The following is a 17,460-nucleotide window of genomic DNA, read 5'->3' as shown; positions in this document are numbered from 1 at the left end:
GACATGTAGACAGAACTAGAGTGTTATGAATTCACGTCACTTTAGATGCACACCTCCCAAAAATGTATCTACTCCCCCTATGATGTTCTTATTCATCTTCACATGGCAGATGTTTGAAATGGGGTCATTTATTATTCCAGGATAAAATTTTCAATCTCAAGAATGCAGCAGATAAGCAAAGAAAGACTGACTGTATAATAAACAGATGATGTTGCAAACCTAAGTATAAGCCCTATTTGGTCATTTCCACTACCACCTGATGATAGTAAAATGGGGTGTTAAAATTCTTTCCTTCAACAGTTGTTAGTTACTTGGACATAATATGCACTAGGTGAAAATTCTCATTTACAGGTTGCATAGCCCTCATTCTAAATGTTTGGGACCAAGAGTGTTCCTGATTTCCCATTTTTGCAGAATTTGGAACATTTGCATTACACTTACTGGTTGAGCATCCCGAACCCGAAAATCCAAAATCCAGAATGCTCCAAAGAGGATTTCCTATAAGCATCCTGTCAATCCCAAGAAGTTTTGGATTTTGGAGCATGTCGGAATTCCCATTTTTCATATTTGAGATGATTGGCCTGCACTTTACTTTCCCATCTGTCAGCCGTCTCTAAAGGAATGCTTTAATGTAAACAAGTTTTTGAACAACTGTTCTACAAAGGCTTACCCCAACACCACTACCAAAGAAAGCGCTTAGGGTGTGACTTTTATGAAAATAACAATAGTTAGAATTGAAGGCCAGAAGCCAGGCCCAGCAGCCTATCTGTAACCTGAGAAGATCAATTTACTTGTCCATGCTTCAGTTGGCACTCCTGTAAAATGTGGACACACGGAGCTCATAAAGCTGTTTTAGCGATCAAGTGAGATGTTTTACGGGGAGCATTTGGCACAGCACCTAGCACATGATATTCCAGTGTTGGTTGTTATTAGAACTTTCAAATCAGGTAAGGACACTTACAACAAAGTTCTGAAAGTCAAAGAGCTCTACAGACACCTGAAGTTTCTCTAGTCATGGTAGTTCACAAATATCACCAAACCAGTTTTAGGAGAAAGTGAAACTAGCAGTAGAAGTAAATCTCTCCTTTAAAAAAGCAAAACAATAACAACAACAACAGGTTGTTGTACTCTGTTGTAATGGTTAATTTTACTTGTGAATATAAACTGAGAGGTGCCCAGATAGCTGGTAAAACATTATTTCAGGGCGTGTCTATGAGGGCATTTCCGGAAGAGATTAGCACTTAAATTGATAATTGAGTAAAGCAGATGATCCTCCCTAATCCACTTTGGAGAAGACCAAAGTAGACTGGTCCTCTTTAAGTCGACTGCCTACTTCAAGCAGGCATCTTCCAATACACTGAGGGCCTGAATAAACAAAGAGGCAGTAGGGCAAATTCACTCTGTGCTAGAGCTGACACACTCGTCTCCTGCCCCCAGACATCCGGCCTTAAGTTCTTAAGCTTTCAGACCCAGCCCGGGACTCACATCCTCCCCCTCCACCTGATTCTCAGACTCTCAGACCTTTGAACCCAGACTCAAAGACATCACCAGCTGTTCTAGTTCTCCAGATCATGGGACTTCCTTATAGCCATGTAAGCTAACTCCTACAACTCTCCTCTTAAATCTATCTCTTCTTCTAGCCTGTGGGTTCTGTTTCTCTAGCAAATCTTAATATACCTTTATATTAGGTAACTCTACAGGGGTTACATCAAAACGAGAAACAGGTCTACGAAATTTCATGAGAAGGCTAAAGAGAAGTGTTTTCTGAAATCCCATTTTCTTGAAGGAGAACAATGAGAAAGGCCAAGATCTTCAGTTTTACTTTACTATCCAGCAACATCCCAACAAAAAAATAAAGGCATCACTAGAAAATAAACTCTGGGTCAGAATAAACTACAACCATTAAGGCTTATCAGTTTCATAGACCAGCAAAATATCACAGAAATTAAAGAGCACGAAAGAATCTGAATGAACCATGTTATGCTCACCCCCTAAAACTCTCCTACCAGCCACGGAGGGAGCCTGTTATTCATTGACTGCAAGTCCTGGGGACTCCCCACATTTCCTTTCCATTTTAAAGCTGCCACCACCTACACTCCCTCTGGATATACTAAGACTTAGTATAAAAGGTCTAAACAATTTCCCCTCTCATTTTTTGCTCCACACAGTAACAACAGAACAATTCAAATGTAAAAGGTTTTATAATCACAAAAAATGGGAAAAGATGGAAAAAAAAAACTAATACAAGAACTAAGAATATTATAAAGCTTTAAAAAGAAAAAAAAAAAAAAAACAAGTCTTACAAAGTTTCTATCTGTGGTTGCTAACTTCTAGCTGAGCTGATGGACAAGTTTTTCAACTTTATCCCCAAGGGAAGAACTTGAATATGTATTTTTCCCCCCACCAAGGAGCTCTGAAAAGTCAAATCCTAGTAGAACAGTTCACTAATGTCCTTTAAGTAGGCAATAATCTCAAGCAATCTCTATTTCTCATAGGTTCAGACTGGATGATGCCTACTCCCAGGAGGCTTATCTCAAAAAGCACAGCATCCTCTAGGAGGTACTACCCTACCTGTGTCTATCTTGGCAGGGAAACCACGCAGCCACGCTAGTCAGGTCCTCCTTGAGAGCTATAATCAACCCAAACCACGTGAGGGTGAAAGAATGGTTTAAGTAGTAAATCCAGTTGCCAAATACAATAATTAGTAAGTGTGAAACCAGGTGTGTCCATCAAGCTAAAGGACCAGAAGAGGAAGAAGTATGTAGTGATGAACTTTAAAATGGTCTAATCTAGGCAAACTTCAGCAAGAGCATGGGACAGAAGACGGCGGTGTATAGGCCACATGCAAGGTGGAATGCTGGAAATTAGGACAGGCATTGAGATATATCACATGCAGAATGGCAGATATACGCTAGACAGCAATAGGCTGAAACTGAAATAAGAGGTAAGGAAATGAAGAGGATGGATTCACGCTAGTTTTCAAGAAGTTCACTTAGGAAAGAGTGGTCACTCAATCATGGTGCTGCAAGGGAGTATTTTGGGGACAGGAGCTTTTATAACAGAGGAAAGGAAGTGGCTATGTGCAATAACGAGAAACATCACAAACTGGGGGAGAAGTTCAAAATAGAAAACAGAAAAGCAATGACTTCTCAAGAGGTGGGAACTGGATCAAGAAATGAAAAAAAAAAAAAAAATCTGGGTAAAAGACACTTTTTACTATCAGATGAAGAGTGGAAGTTTAAGCCTTGACCTTGTATGTTGGTTATGTTGCTTTGAATAGTTTCAAGTTTATCCATGACAGATTCATCCTGCATAAGAATAATGCAAGATTCTGCCCAGTACTACTTAGGAAAAAAAAAAAAAAAGTAAGAAAAATGAGACTTCTTTGTACAAAGATTTACTGAGTGCTTACATGCTAGACACTAGGGATGCAGAGATAAATATGGCCATCAAGAGTCTACAATCTGGTAGGAGAACTAGGGTTGTAAATAAATAATTCCAAAACAGTATGACAGCTGTCATAATGCAAGCAAACACGAGGTAGGAGGTGGTCCCAAGGAATGGAAGAGCCGGCGTAACACTGTCCACTGCGGTAGACTGCACTTCCAGGTTACTGGAAAGACTTTAGAATTCTAACTGCATTTTGGTCACAAAGGAAGAGTTTACATTTGGTCTCATTTAAAACAAACAAACAGCAGATTAAAAATAATAATAAATCTAATAGAAAGGATATCCATCTTAAACACTGCCCTGGAGATGAATACACCAGTAGTCAATCTCTCTTTGCCTTTCTCATAAGAAAAGAATCAGGAAGAATTGCACAATAAAACAAAGAATGCTTTTAAGTCTTATCTTGATGGGAAATGAATCAATTTAATTAGACTTAGATCCAAGCAGGCTTAAAGAAAGAACATTTTAACAACTATGTTAAAGAACCTGCCTTACAGTTACATCTCCATAGTTGCTCTTTCTTTCAATTACATAGAAGGAGGCACAATGTACAACCTGCTTTCTACTATTCCACCCACAATACAAGGCCATGGTAGCAGTGGATGTTAAACGCCTGTCACTATAGTAGGTGCTACGGATACATGAGGAAACAGAGTCTCCAACACCTCAATAGAACTGACATTCTAGATATAGGACCAGGTCACATATTTGGAACCATGTATTCTAACTGAGAAATGTCCCCATATCGGGAGTGAATTTAATTCACGAACATTTACCGATTGCATTTACTAATCACATACTGTGTATGATGTCCAGTGCTTAGGAAGAGGGTAGAGAATGGCACTGAGACTGAGGAGCTTAGACAACTTAAGGGAACCTCTACGTCCCCCTAGCTTTGGTAGGGGCACATTTATTGTTCTTGTGTGGAGACATCTTAGCCTTCAAGTACAATTCTTGAATAGGTGGGGGACAGCACTTTTACATACAGAGTTAGCAATCTTGACAAAAGATCTTCTCATGCTTATCATAGCGCTGTCTTCAGAGAGAATCATAAAAAGGGCTTAATAAAAATTCTAAATAGAGTGAAACCTAAACTGTCCATGGTGAGGGTGATGGATAATTTAGCTTTCTCTGTGTGTGACACCCAGTTCTACAGACCTGCCCCCAACCACGGTGAGTACTCAAGAACAAAAGATTGCAAATGTGCACAATTCAAACATTATGCAAATCAGACTTCAGAAGGCAAAATAGGGAAAAGAAAAAAAGACAAAAAATGTGAGTTTTAAAAATTTTATTTAAATTAATAACCAAGAATGTCATTCATCTGAAATGATGAGGCGCTAAAAGAAACTACCAAATGCCTGATACCCGAGTTAGTTCAGTTCCGCAGCCTGACAACAAAGGCATGTGCCCCGAGAAAGAAAATCTCGTGTCTCTCCAAGGTGCCCTCAAGTACTGTTGGACTGACGCTTGCTGCTGTGAGACCCTCTCATTTTATTCATTTAACTCCACAATACATCTCTGAAACCTATTGTCCTTAACCTTGGCTTCAGCACGTCACTCTCTGCTTTACCAGTAGTGGTTTTTCTTGGCTTCTATGAATAAGGCCCTGTCCTGAAGCTCTCAGCTCTCTGTCCTAGAAATGTCTCTTGATTTCATCGTCTTTTCTCTGCTTGGCCCAGCCCCTCCCTCCCTCATGAGGCAGTTGCCCTCAGTTGGCTCCTGTGCTCTTTCTTCTACCTTCTTTTGTTGTGGCAGACGACAGATGGTGACTAGGGTTAACCCTTCAGGTCCCTGGGCTACTAAGCAGCAGGTTCTTAACCTAGGTGTTATCAGAACCACCCCACAGGGCTCTGAAAAAATACCAACGTCCAGCCCCCATCCCTGAACAATACATCAGAACATGAGGTCTGTGGCCCAAGCATCTGAACTTTTAATGCTTTCTGTTGATTCAAATGTAAGGTTGAAAACCTCAACCTCAAACTGACCAACCAGGTTACAGGAAGGTAGGGACAACTACTCCTCTGACCATGGGACTTGGATGGATGCAAGCCTAGTGCAAAGGGCTCTGGCCAGGAACATCCTTCACCATTTCACTCCAGTGCACACATCATCATTGTCTATCTGTGTCATGGCATGAAAAATTTTGGCTAGAAATGCCATAAATAATGCAGGTGACTGTGTGAGTCATCTAGCAAATATAAGACATTCTAGATGGAAGAAAGGTTTTGTGCCCAGCAGTGGGACACGGGAAAAAAAGCAATGATGGTCACAAAGCAAAAAGTTCCATCAGTCCCTTCAGGTTGTTCTTAAAACCGTGCTGCAAATTCTCCTTTAGAAACTCCCGTTGCCTATTTAGAATTTCTGAAATTCTGGCCAGGCATGGTGGCTCACGCCTGTAATCCCAGAGCTTTGGGAGGCTTGAGGCGGGCAGATCATTTGAGCAAAACCAATCTTGCCAAGATGATGAAACCCCGTCTCTGCTAAAAATACAAAAATTAGCTGGGCGTGGTGGTGGGCGCCTGTAATCCCAGCTACTCAGGAGGCTAAAGCAGGAGAATCGCTTGAGCCTGGGAGGCAGAGGTTGCAGTGAGCAGACATCGCGCCACCGCACTCCAAGCTGGGCAACAGAGCGAGAGACTGTCTCAAAAAAAAAAAAAAAAAAAAAAAGAATTTCTAAAATTCCACGGTTATCCCCCTGCTGTTTTAGCAGAGTATAACAGCAGAGGAAGATGCAGATAAAATCACATCAAAAAGAGCTAGAGGGTCACATCTAACCGAGTGGAGGTATGACAGATATTGAATAGCTAGAATGCAAGAGGTGGAGCTCTAGGAAGAGGTACAACACTAAGATAAAACTGGTCTAATAGACCAAAAGAAAAGTCAAGCCCAGAGATAAGAAGTCACATACATCCACAAGCAGGGTGGCACTGAATAACTATTTGTTAAATGAATGCAAAAGCAAGTTTAGGATACAAATATAGGAAACTAGGGTACAAATTATCAAGAACGCAACTGGAGAAGAGTAAATACCAAAAGTGAAAGTTTTGATGTTTGGCCAGCCCATAGCGTATGCAGGAAGGCACAGCTTTACCCTGGGACTCACTTGCAGATAAATAAGAACAAAAAGACCAGGGTGTTGAAAATGCGGGGGAGAAGTAGGAAGGTGCTGGAATATTTTTCTATCAACCTCTTAAACCTTCCATTTTTACCCTTCAGGCCCTGAACAGGAAAGATCTGAGGACAAGAAATGCTTTGCTGGATGAAAAGCAAAAGAAGGCCAGGCACGGGGGCTCATGCCTGTAATCCCAGCACTTTGGGAGGCCAAGATACACAGGTCACTTGAAGTCAGGAGTTCGAGACCAACCTGGCCAACGTGGCAAAACTCTGTCTGTAGCAAAAATACAAAACTTAGCCAGGCATGGTTGTGTGTGCCTGTGGTCCCAGCTACTCAAGAAGCTGAGGCATGAGAATCGCTTGAGATCAGGAGGCAGAGGTTACACTGAGCCAAGATTGCACCACTCTACTCCAGCATGGGTGACAGAGTGAAACCCTATCTTTAAAAAAAAAAAAAAAAAAAAACACCAGACAAAAGCAAAGCTTAGTATCTGCAACGTGCTCAGCGTGGTACTAAAAGTGGCCAAGACAGACATGTGCCTTCTGGGAGGCACCTACCTCATCTCTGTCCCACTCTACCCTCTACACATAGGTAACTGCCTTACTAGACATGCAACATTTCTGAAACTTTAGTCAAGACAGACAAAAAAAAAAAAAAAACCTTGGGAGGAACAGCGTACTTTTATAAAGCTCCCTCTTCAGATTAAAATTGTCTGTATTAGCCGGGCGCAATGGCTCACGCCTGTAATCCCAGCACCTTGGGAGGCCGAGGCTGGCGGATCACAAGGTCAGGAGATCGACACCATGGTGAAACCCCGTCTCTACTAAAAATACAAAAAATTAGCCGGGCAAGGTGGCGGGCGCCTGTAGTCCCAGCTACTCAGGAGGCTGTCAGGAGAATGGCGTGAACCCGGGAGGCGGAGCTTGCAGTGAGCCGAGATCACGCCACTGCACTCCAGCCTGGGAGACAGAGCGAGACTCTGTCTCAAAAATAAAATAAAATAAAATAAAATAAAATTGTCTGTATTTGAACATAAATGCAAGCTAAATCATACATCAAGCATTAAAATTATATTGTTTTACATTAAAAACTTATTGAGCAAGTTTGCATTTATAGCTTCCTAATCTTTGCACAAACTGAGTTAATAAGCTACTAGTACTCAGCCAGGCGCAGTGGCTCAGGCATGTAATCCCAGGACTTTGGAAGTCCAAGGCGGGCAGATCACGAGGTCAGGAGATTGAGACCATCCTGGCTAACATGGTGAAACCCCATCTCTACTAAAAATACAAAAAAAAATTAGCCAGGCGAGGTGGCGGGCACCTGTAGTCCCAGCTACTCGGGAGGCTGAGGCAGGAGAATGGCGTGAACCCGGGAGGTGGAGCTTGCAGTGAGCCGAGATCCGGCCACTGCACTCCAGCCTGGGCAACAGAGTGAGACTCCGTCTCAAAAAAATAAAATAAATAAAATAAGCTACTAATTCTCAAAGAACTCTGTATTCTAATCTTTGTTTATAAGAAAAATGTTGGCCGGGCACAGTGGCTCACGCCTGTAATCCCAGCACTTTGGGAGGCCGAGGCGGGTGGATCACGAGGTCAGGAGATCGAGATCATGCTGGTTAACACAGTGAAACCCCGTCTCTACTAAAAATATGAAAAAATTAGCCGGGCGTGGTGGCAGGCGCCTGTAGTCCCAGCTACTCAGGAGGCTGAGGCAGGAGAATGGCGCGAACCCGGGAGACGGAGCTTGCAGTGAGCCCAGATTGCCCCACTGCACTCCAGCCTGGGGGACAGCGCGAGACTCCGCCTCAAAAAAAAAAAAAAAAAAAAAAAGAAAAATGTTGACACAATACATTAGCTGTGTTCTCTAGAGTGAAGATTCCTCCATAGCATCAACCCAGTAAACAACTCTTTCTGAGAAGCAGCCTAATGGAGAAACAAGTCATTGAATAGTCTAAGAAACTTCATCCCGTGTCATTTTCTGAGTTACTTTCAGGAGTTTTTACTTCTGTCTTTGTCTGTTTTTTTAAACCATCTTTACAGGCTCCTGGGAACAGAAGCTGGAGCTGCATTGGGAGCAACCTCACCAAATATTACCATATTCATTTGTTTGGGGACTTGGTATCTTGCCAAACCCACCAACTTCTCTCATGTGCTCTCCACATGAGAGGACTCCAAGCAGGCAAGAAACAACAGGATTTTGAGGCTGGGTGACACGCAACCATGTCTCATATCAGAAAAGCTTACGACTTGCATTCACGGACCAAATGCCAAACTGTGCCCCCAATCCTGCAAGATTTCTGAGCAACATTCCTGGTAGGAATTCAAGCCACTTCCCAACACAGTCTATATGTGTGTGCTTGCCACACACATAAGATCAAGTAGATCACATGTGACTGCAGATAGACTGAATATACCCATCCTTGAATCAGGGATCCCACAGCTGAACCTAACAAACTAACAAACTAAACAAACATATGTTCTCATTTGCTATAATAAGGTAAACCTGTGAATTTGCATCCGCCTTCTAACCCCCAATTTTCCTGCTTTTCCACCACCTAGTCGTATCTCTGTTAGCATTACTCTTGCCCATAAAGAACAATTACATACCCACCCATACTCGAGGTACTGTGAGAAGTCACAGTCCTTGCTTTCAAGGGTATGTGCATTCTGAGAGCAGCACCAGTATCATAGAAAGCGACACAAGAGCACAAACACTAATAGCTACCTGGGTTCAGACATGGAAGAATCAAAATGCCAGAACAGTGAAGAGTTCATAGCAACCGAGTTGGGTATTAAAGAATATCCCAGAATTTCCCAGACTGGGATTCCAAGGCAAAGGTGTCTTAGCAAAGGCACACAGGAAGCACAGTATAAACTCTGCTCAGGGGACACTGAGAGGCACACTTTGGTGAAACGAAGAGTTTGTTTAAAAGACTGACCCTTGGATTATTTTAACCCTGAACCACTGGGCACTGTGTTTACAACATAACACCGCCTCAACCAATGTCCATGGAAAAAGTAATCCGTGCTGGGTGTTAAGAAATCAGGCTGCAGACATATGTAAGATTTTGCATTCAAAGATAACAATCTTACTCTTGATCCAGTGGCTCTGCTGGTGAGAATTCAGACCGCGGCATCTTGCTGGCCTACAGATTATAATCACTTTGCTCCTCTCTCCCTTGGCTGCACTCACCTGGCAAAGAAGCAACCTGGCCACACCCAAGGATTCCCATCGCTAGGCTGAATCCAGGTGGAGAAAAACAATTGCAATGACCATCTCCCTTTGAATCAGATCAGAAGGCAAAACTGGAAAAAGATCCTCCCTGCTGACTTTTCTGCCATCCCCAGTAGGTCCACATTCCAAAAGAACCATTTCTCTTCTCTTTCCCCTTCCTCTTGGCCCCTTTTTCCCTCGCCCTGCCTAGATGTCTTTGAGAAAATAGAAGCAATGGGGCCAGAATTCCCTCTTCCTCCCACCTGCGCCCCAATGCCCTCCTGCCTGCCTTGACACCCCTTTGTCCCATGACAAGGTGTTGTGCTGAACCCCTACCCACTCCAGAAGGGATTGCAACAGGTTCAAGAAGAAGAAACCCAGAGCTAGTGAACAGAACATGGAGTCTCACTGAGGGCTTACATGCAGGGGAGAGAGTTCAGTGCTGGTGGGCTGAACAGGAGAACTGCATGCCCCGGTGGCTACGGGCTGAGCAAAGAAACTCGCAACTTGCAAAAAGCATGCAGCACACGGCCGCGAGCGGTGGCTCACCCCTGTAATCCCAGCACTTTGGGAGGCCGAGGCGGGCAGATCACGAGGTCAGCAGTTCAAGACCAGCCTAGCCACCATGGTGAAACCCCATCTCTACAAAAGATTCAAAAAAATCAGCCGGGCGTGGTGGCTTGCACCTGTAATCCCAGCTACTCAGGAGACTGAGGCAGGAGAATCACTTGAACCTGGGAGGTGGAGGTTGCAGTGAGCCGAGATCATCCCACTGCACTCCAGCCTGGGCAACAGGGCAAGACTCCATCTCAAAAAAAAAAAAAAAAAAAAAAAAAAGCATGCAGTTCACGCAGCAGCATCTTCACTTAGCACCTTCCCCAACAGTCTCCACCTGGCAACCTTCAATTAACCCCAAAGGGCCTTGATCCCCCATATGGTCCATGTTCCATGGGACAAGATGGAGACTCAGGTGTTCCTCATAGATAAGAAATGACTTTCCGGGTGGGCCAATCCCAGGCTCCCTAGCTTGGAACTCCAAACCACATTCAGATGCGTCACCTGCCATACAGTCATTCTCAGGCTGTGATTCAGTTATTCCTATTTGGTGCATTGACTACACATGTGGAGAATGAGCTTCCCTGCTGCCATCAAAAGCCAAACCCTTCATCTGTGCTCCCATCCCACTTCTCTTTTCAGGCCACCCAACCTGGCTTATTCACCTGTGATACGTGGACACTGCTCATGGAGGGCACCAGACTCCGGGACATCAAATCCAGTGCTGTCTATTCCTTTGTCTTTCTGGCTTAATCTCTCAACATGTCAACTGGAAAGGTCATTCCAGCCTTAACACGTAAACTTCTCTTAGCTTCCGGGATGAGATTCTCCTCTGGTGCTCCCCACAGCCTCTGCAGAGGCTCCTTCTCAGACTCCTGTTCATGTTCCTCCATGTTCCAGTGTGGTTCTGCCTGGGCCACCTCCTCTCCCCTCTGTGCACTCTCTCCTAACTGACCCCAACCAGGCCTGTGTTTGAAATACCACATACGGGCAAATGGTTCCAAAAGCTCTCTCCACTATTCGGCCGATACAGTCTCTCCACTTCAAGTGGGCCAGCCACCACCTGCCACCCTTCCTCCCGAATGCCATCTCCCCACTCAATCCAATCCTTCCCCTCCTTTAGGCCATGCTCAAGTCCTAACTTCTCCAGGAAAATAAAATACCTTCCAATGACTCCCTAGCCACACTGATCTCTCCCCTGTCTGGGCTTCCTGAAGCACTGAAACAGTCTCCAGCACAGGATTTATTACTTAATGAGGGATAGTCTTTTAATGGTTCCCTAAATGTCTGCTTCCTATTGTGCAAATCCGTCCTCCCAACTAGATGTACGCTTCTGAACAATACAAGCATTTCTTTCCTTGGTACTGAGCAACATGGGCGATGTCCAAAATAATTATTAGTTCTTTGATAACAAACATGAAAAACCAAAACTCTACACACTATTTTAGTGTTAGTCTGAGAAAAACCTGGAAGTTATCTGACAAATTACAAGTAATTTTTGTATATATTTTTATTTGTCTAGAATCACCATGTAGCATCACAAGGAACCCACATTTAGAAAGGCAGTGATAAATTCGTAAAACTTTCTATCACTGAAATTCTCAGAACTTTCAAAACTTACATTATTGAGCAAGATTTAATATAAACCACAGAAATACAGTAAATAAGTATATTTTCAACGAAAACATTAAACGCAGGTAAATTTTTGTTCAATTTGTGTGTTATAATAACAGAAGCAGTTTAATTCCTCAATACAAAAGTCTACCTGAGACACAGGGAACACACAGTTAAGCCTAGGATTTCTGCCAGACCTTTCTTTAAAGCATAGCTACAGAAACAAGTGCTGCTCATCAATACTGTTGAAGGGTCTGACTTTTAGGCTACGATGAAGACCAGTTCATCCACTAAAGAGAAATAGCTTTATTTTTCGTGATTAAAAAAAATAAATTCTATCCCACCTTTGCCATTCTCCCAGTTCCCATTAGTTAATTTTCCTCTCTGTGGCCACATCACAACTCAGCTGAAAACGCCTTGCCACACCTAAGTGATAAAGGCTCAAACCAGGGAGCCTGGTCGTCCTCAGCTTGGCCCCTCCAGACTCCTCTCTGACCACCCTGGGCACTAAACACTTACCTTTGACATTCCAGCAACACCAACTGCACAGAGCATAACCAGATACTGTCCTCTCCAAACCCGTGGGCACCTGGGGTCCCCCACTTCCAACCCCATCATTTCCTCCCTTTGTCCCCTCACCGTTTTCTTCACAATTATCTTTTTCTTTCTTATTGCAACCTTCGCCTCCCGGGTACAAGCAATTCTCCTGCCTTAGCCTTCCTAGTAGCTGGGATTACAGGTGCAAGCCACCACGCCCGGCTAATATTTGTATTTTTAGTAGAGATGGGGTTTCCGTCATGTTGGTCAGGCTGGTCTTGACCTCCTGGGCTCAAGTGTTCTGCCCATCTCAGCCTCCCAAAGTACTGGGATTACAGGTGTGAGCCACTGCGCCCGCCCCAGAGTCCTCTTTCCAGAATTGGTTCAGGATCCCCAATCCCACTAGATTGAGGGAGAAGAAGGCCTTGGTTGCCCTCCTCTGGGTTTCTTTTGCTACATGTGCACCCTGGTAATAGAGCATTGACCATACTGTTCTGAGACTTAGTCATGAATCTTTCTCCCCAAATATCTGTAAGTTCCTGGAGAAGAAAGACCATATTTTTATTTGTATACTGTCGTGAGCTGCACAGTGTCTCATATAAAGAAATGTCCAAGTCCTGACCTTTTAACGTGACCTTATTTGTAAACAGGGTCTTTGCAGATGTATTTAATTAAAGGATCTCGGGATGAGATCATCCTGGACCTAGGGTGGACCCTAAATTCAATGACTGGTATCCTTAAAAGAGAAAGGAGAGGACCTGAGACACACAGACACACAGGGAGAAGGCCAAGGGGAGACAGATGCAGAGACAGAAGTGATGCTGCCCCAAGCCAAGGGAAACCAGAGGATGAGAGAAGCAAGCATGAATTATTCCTAAAGTCCTCAGAGACAGCATGGCCCTGCTAATACACTGATTTTGGACTTAATGGCCTCCAGAGAGAATAAATTTGTTGTTTCAAGCCACCAAGTCCATAGTAATCTGCAGTAGCCCTAGGCACTAACACACAGTCCAAACTTCAACACGCTACCTACTACCTAGGGGCCGCTCAACAAAAACTGTGCTCAACTAAGATGAAGGCAAGGCAAGGAATGAGAAAGCATCTGAACTGCAATCTGGGTTCAGCATCTGGGATGTGGACTCAGATGCTGCTCTACTATGAGAATTCTGGTGAGTCCCTTATCTACAGTAACTCTAACTCTTTCCCCAGTAAAATGACGAAACTGGCCCACAAGACCCCTCTACGGGGGACTCATATATCTTGAACCCTCTTCAGCCAGAATAACGCCTCATTTTTTTTTTTTTTTTTTTGAGACAGAGTTTCGTTCTTGTTACCCAGGCTGGAGCGCAATGGTGCCTTCTCATCTCACTGCAAACTCTGCCTCCCGGGTTCAAGCAATTCTTCTGCCTCAGCCTCCCGAGTAGCTGGGATTACAGGCACCCGCCACCATGCCCCGCTAATTTTTTGTATTTTTAGTAGAGATGGGGTTTTCACATCTTGTTGACCAGGCTGGTCTCTAACTCCTGACCTCAGATGATCCACCCACCTCCACCTCTCAAAGTGCTAGGATTACAGGCGTAAGCCACCACGACCCGCAGAACAGCTTTAATTGATCCTTAATAGCATCTTCTTCCCATTCACTAAATTAATTTTATTAATTTTCTTTTCTTCTTTTTTTTGGCTCAGAGTCTCACTTTGTCACACAGGCTGGAGTGCAGTGGTGTGATCTCGGCTAACTGCAATCTCCACCTCTCGGGTTCAAGTGATTCGCCTGCCTCAGCCTCCCAAGTAGCTGGAATGACAGGCACACGCCACCACGCCTGGCTAATTTTTGTATTTTTAGTAGAGACAGGGTTTCGCCACGTTGGCCAGGCTGGTCTTGAACTCCTGACCTCAAGTGATCTACCCGCTTTGGCCTCACAAAGTGCCGGGATTACAGGTGTAAGTCACCATGCCCAACCTTAATTTTATTTTCATCTAAAAAGCTTTCAGGCAAAAAAAAAACAAAACCTGGATTAAAATGACATTTCATACTTATATTTTAACCAGTTCATAAAAAAGTAGTAAAATAGTTTAATCGATAATATGCTGAAAATCAATTTACCACCATATCCCCTATTTTTTTCTGCAAAGCAACATCAGCAATTTACTAGTAGTTGACCCAATCCAGCTGGAATTGTTGACACTTTTAGGTCAGAAAAACTGCACCTAAACATGAGTCAACGTAAATGCCACTAACTGACCCCAAACCTAAATGTTTATAACACAACTGCATGATGACTAATTTTTGCAGAGTAACAAAGAAAAATCTCCTCCAACATTGGAATTTTCTCCACTTGCACTGTAATTGAAGTCCCATACCGAAAATTTCCACTTCAAAGAATCTGGCTAAGAAATACATAAATATAACTGCTGCCACCACCAAATGGTAACGTGTTAGTAAAGGAGTCAAACAAAACAAAAACTCTGGCCGGACGCGGTGGCTCAAGCCTGTAATCCCAGCACTTTGGGAGGCCGAGGCGGGTGGATCACGAGGTCAGGAGATCGAGACTATCCTGGCTAACATGGTGAAACCCCGTCTCTACTAAAAATACAAAAAACTAACCGGGCGTGGTGGCGGGCGCCTGTAGTCTCAGCTACTTGGGAGGCTGAGGCGGGAGAATGGCGTGAACCCGGGAGGCGGAGCTTGCAGTGAGCCGAGATCATGCCACTGCACTCCAGCCTGGGAGACACAGTGAGACTCCGTCTCAAAAAAAAAAACAAAAACAAAACAAAACAAAAAAACAAAAACAAAAACTCTTTCACCCATCTTCAGGCCTCCATAAACAGACACATAGACACAGTTTTCATGGTTGAATGTTTCCTAATTCAAAAAATGGAAATGAAGGGTAAACAAAGGTGTTAGTAATGAAATGTATACCTGGCCTACCTGTATATACTCCTGCTGAATTTGGGTTACATTTAAAACGATACTTTAAGTGTTTTCATAGATCATGCTGCGGCCCTTGCATTCATGTTTGTATAGTGGCTGCCTTGATTCTTTTTTTTAGGAAACCAACCAAAACAACATAAAGGAACCCCGAGCCAAGGGACTCACATTTCAGTTGAACAAAATACCCATGAGAAACACTTAGACTCAAAACTTTCCAAACCAATTCATCCTTCTGAAAACAAACTCGACAGTCACTGGGGCCAACTGTTCAGCTAGAATTGGCAGAACTACGTTTGCAAAACTGAACCGTGAATCCCAGCACAAGTGAGTTACCAAAATTTTTCCTTCCAGGTGGAAACTCAATCCGAAAATCAAAAATCCCTCGAGTTGGAAGGCTCAATAAACCCACAGTATTCAATTCCAAAGTTCCTGGCTTTTAAATATGAGCCCCCACAGACACGAAAACGGGACTGCAAGGTACATAAACAGATTGATCTGAAATGTTTCCAGCCCTTAATAACAACTCTATCTTAAAGAGTGTTATTTAACTGTAATAAAACTAAGATAGCAAAAGGCAAAGGAAGCGTCTTGGGGTTTCGGCTCGCACACAGTCCTTGTGTTTTGTAAACTCTACCACGTAAGTGTAACTTAATTTGCAAAGAAGCAGAAGGACTGGCGCTTGTAATCAAGCATTGTGTTTTCTGGAAGCCCAAGCCCAGGATGAATGAGCTTTAACTCTGTCGACTGCGTGTTTACTTGCATCCTCACGTGGCACACCGCACAGCCCAAAAGCGCTGCGCCCGGGACAGCGCGGGGCGCACCAAAGAACCCGAAAACTTGACTTTGCAAACTAGTGGAGCTGAGAGGCAGCTCAGACGCAGATTCGCTTGCCTTTCCCTGAACTGCACCCATGCCAAGCACACGAGGTCTTTCCTAGCACCACCCCCTACCTACAGCTCCACACAAAGGCGCGTGGGTGCCGGCAGGACCCCTCTCCAAAGTTGAGCGGAGAGGTAAGAAAAAGCCGACCGGCACAGGACCGGGCGTCCCGGGAAATACTCACAGGGTGACCGTGCGGTTGGGCAGAGTATCTGGGGGCAGGACCTGCGCGAGCTCCAGGCTGCTACACACCACCTTGCCCTCGGCGGCACCCGCCGCTCTGCCAGACCCTCGGGGCCGCCCATCGTGCTTGCAGCCGGCGGGCAGCGCCGCGGCGCCGCCGCCACCTCCCAGCAGCGCTAGCAGCGCTAACAGCGAGAGCTGCAGCAGCAGCGGCGGCTGCGCGCGGCCCCGCCGGCGTCCGGGTGGCTCCATGCTGCGGGCCGGGGCCTGCGGGGAGAGCGGCGGCGCACTGGCCTAGCGGGCCGCCCCGAAGTCCGGGCGGGCAGGAGCGCGGCGCGGGCTCAGCGGCACCCGGAGCCTCATGGCGGCCGGAGGACGGGCCCTCCCCGGCGCCGACATGCTCCTTTGTCCGCTGCGGCTGCGCTGGGCCTCGAGGGAGCCGGGGGTCACGGCCGCACGGGTCCCAGCGCTGCTCTACCGCCCGGCGCGAGCACCGCCTCCTCCGCCGCCGCCGCCGCCGCCTCCTCCCCTGGCCAGGACCCGCGGCGGCTCCTCCCCGCCCGCCGCCGCCGGCCGCCTCCGCCCGCCTCCGCCCCTGCCCCTCCTCCTCCCCGGCTCTCCTGCTCTCCCGGTGTCTGCGGCTGCCCGGGAGTCCGGGGAGGAGGCGCACGCTCTCGGGACCTGCCGAGCCCGACTCCGACCCGGTGCGCGCCCGGGCCTTGGCCTCCGGGCAGGAGTTGTGGGGAGCCCGCGGGAAGGCGGTAACTCGTAGAGAGGGCCAAGGAAAGTTCGAGTCCAAACTCCAGCCGCGGCGGCCACTCTTCTGCTCGTTTCCCGTCGCCGTCACCGCGCTTGCACCACGGGCACAGGACAAAGCCGTCCTGTGCGCTCCTGGAGACTGCCCATGTGGCCCAAGGAGCCTGACCCGGAGGATGGAGTAGAGAGAAGAGCAGGGAATTTCCCTGAGAATCCCTATGGG

The 17,460-nt window shown here is 45.6% G+C and overlaps 1 protein-coding gene across 1 annotated transcript in view; it reads right to left on the bottom strand.

Annotated features, from left to right (window-relative positions):
* Positions 1-17,003, bottom strand: part of LOC105487850 (adhesion G protein-coupled receptor A3) — a 131,773-nt gene extending 114,770 nt beyond the window's left edge. Inside the window, exon 1 of the mRNA XM_011751479.3 lies at positions 16,483-17,003. Coding sequence (XP_011749781.2) covers positions 16,483-16,733 — 251 coding nt within the window. The 5' untranslated portion in view covers positions 16,734-17,003. The remainder of the gene's footprint in view (positions 1-16,482) is intronic.
* Positions 17,004-17,460: the final 457 nt, after the last annotated feature.

The sequence above is a fragment of the Macaca nemestrina genome, chromosome 3, assembly GCF_043159975.1.
Source record: "Macaca nemestrina isolate mMacNem1 chromosome 3, mMacNem.hap1, whole genome shotgun sequence".
NCBI lineage: Eukaryota > Metazoa > Chordata > Mammalia > Primates > Cercopithecidae > Macaca > Macaca nemestrina.
The sequence above is the reverse complement of the archived record's forward strand: the minus strand, read 5'-3'. Positions and strand labels throughout refer to the sequence as shown.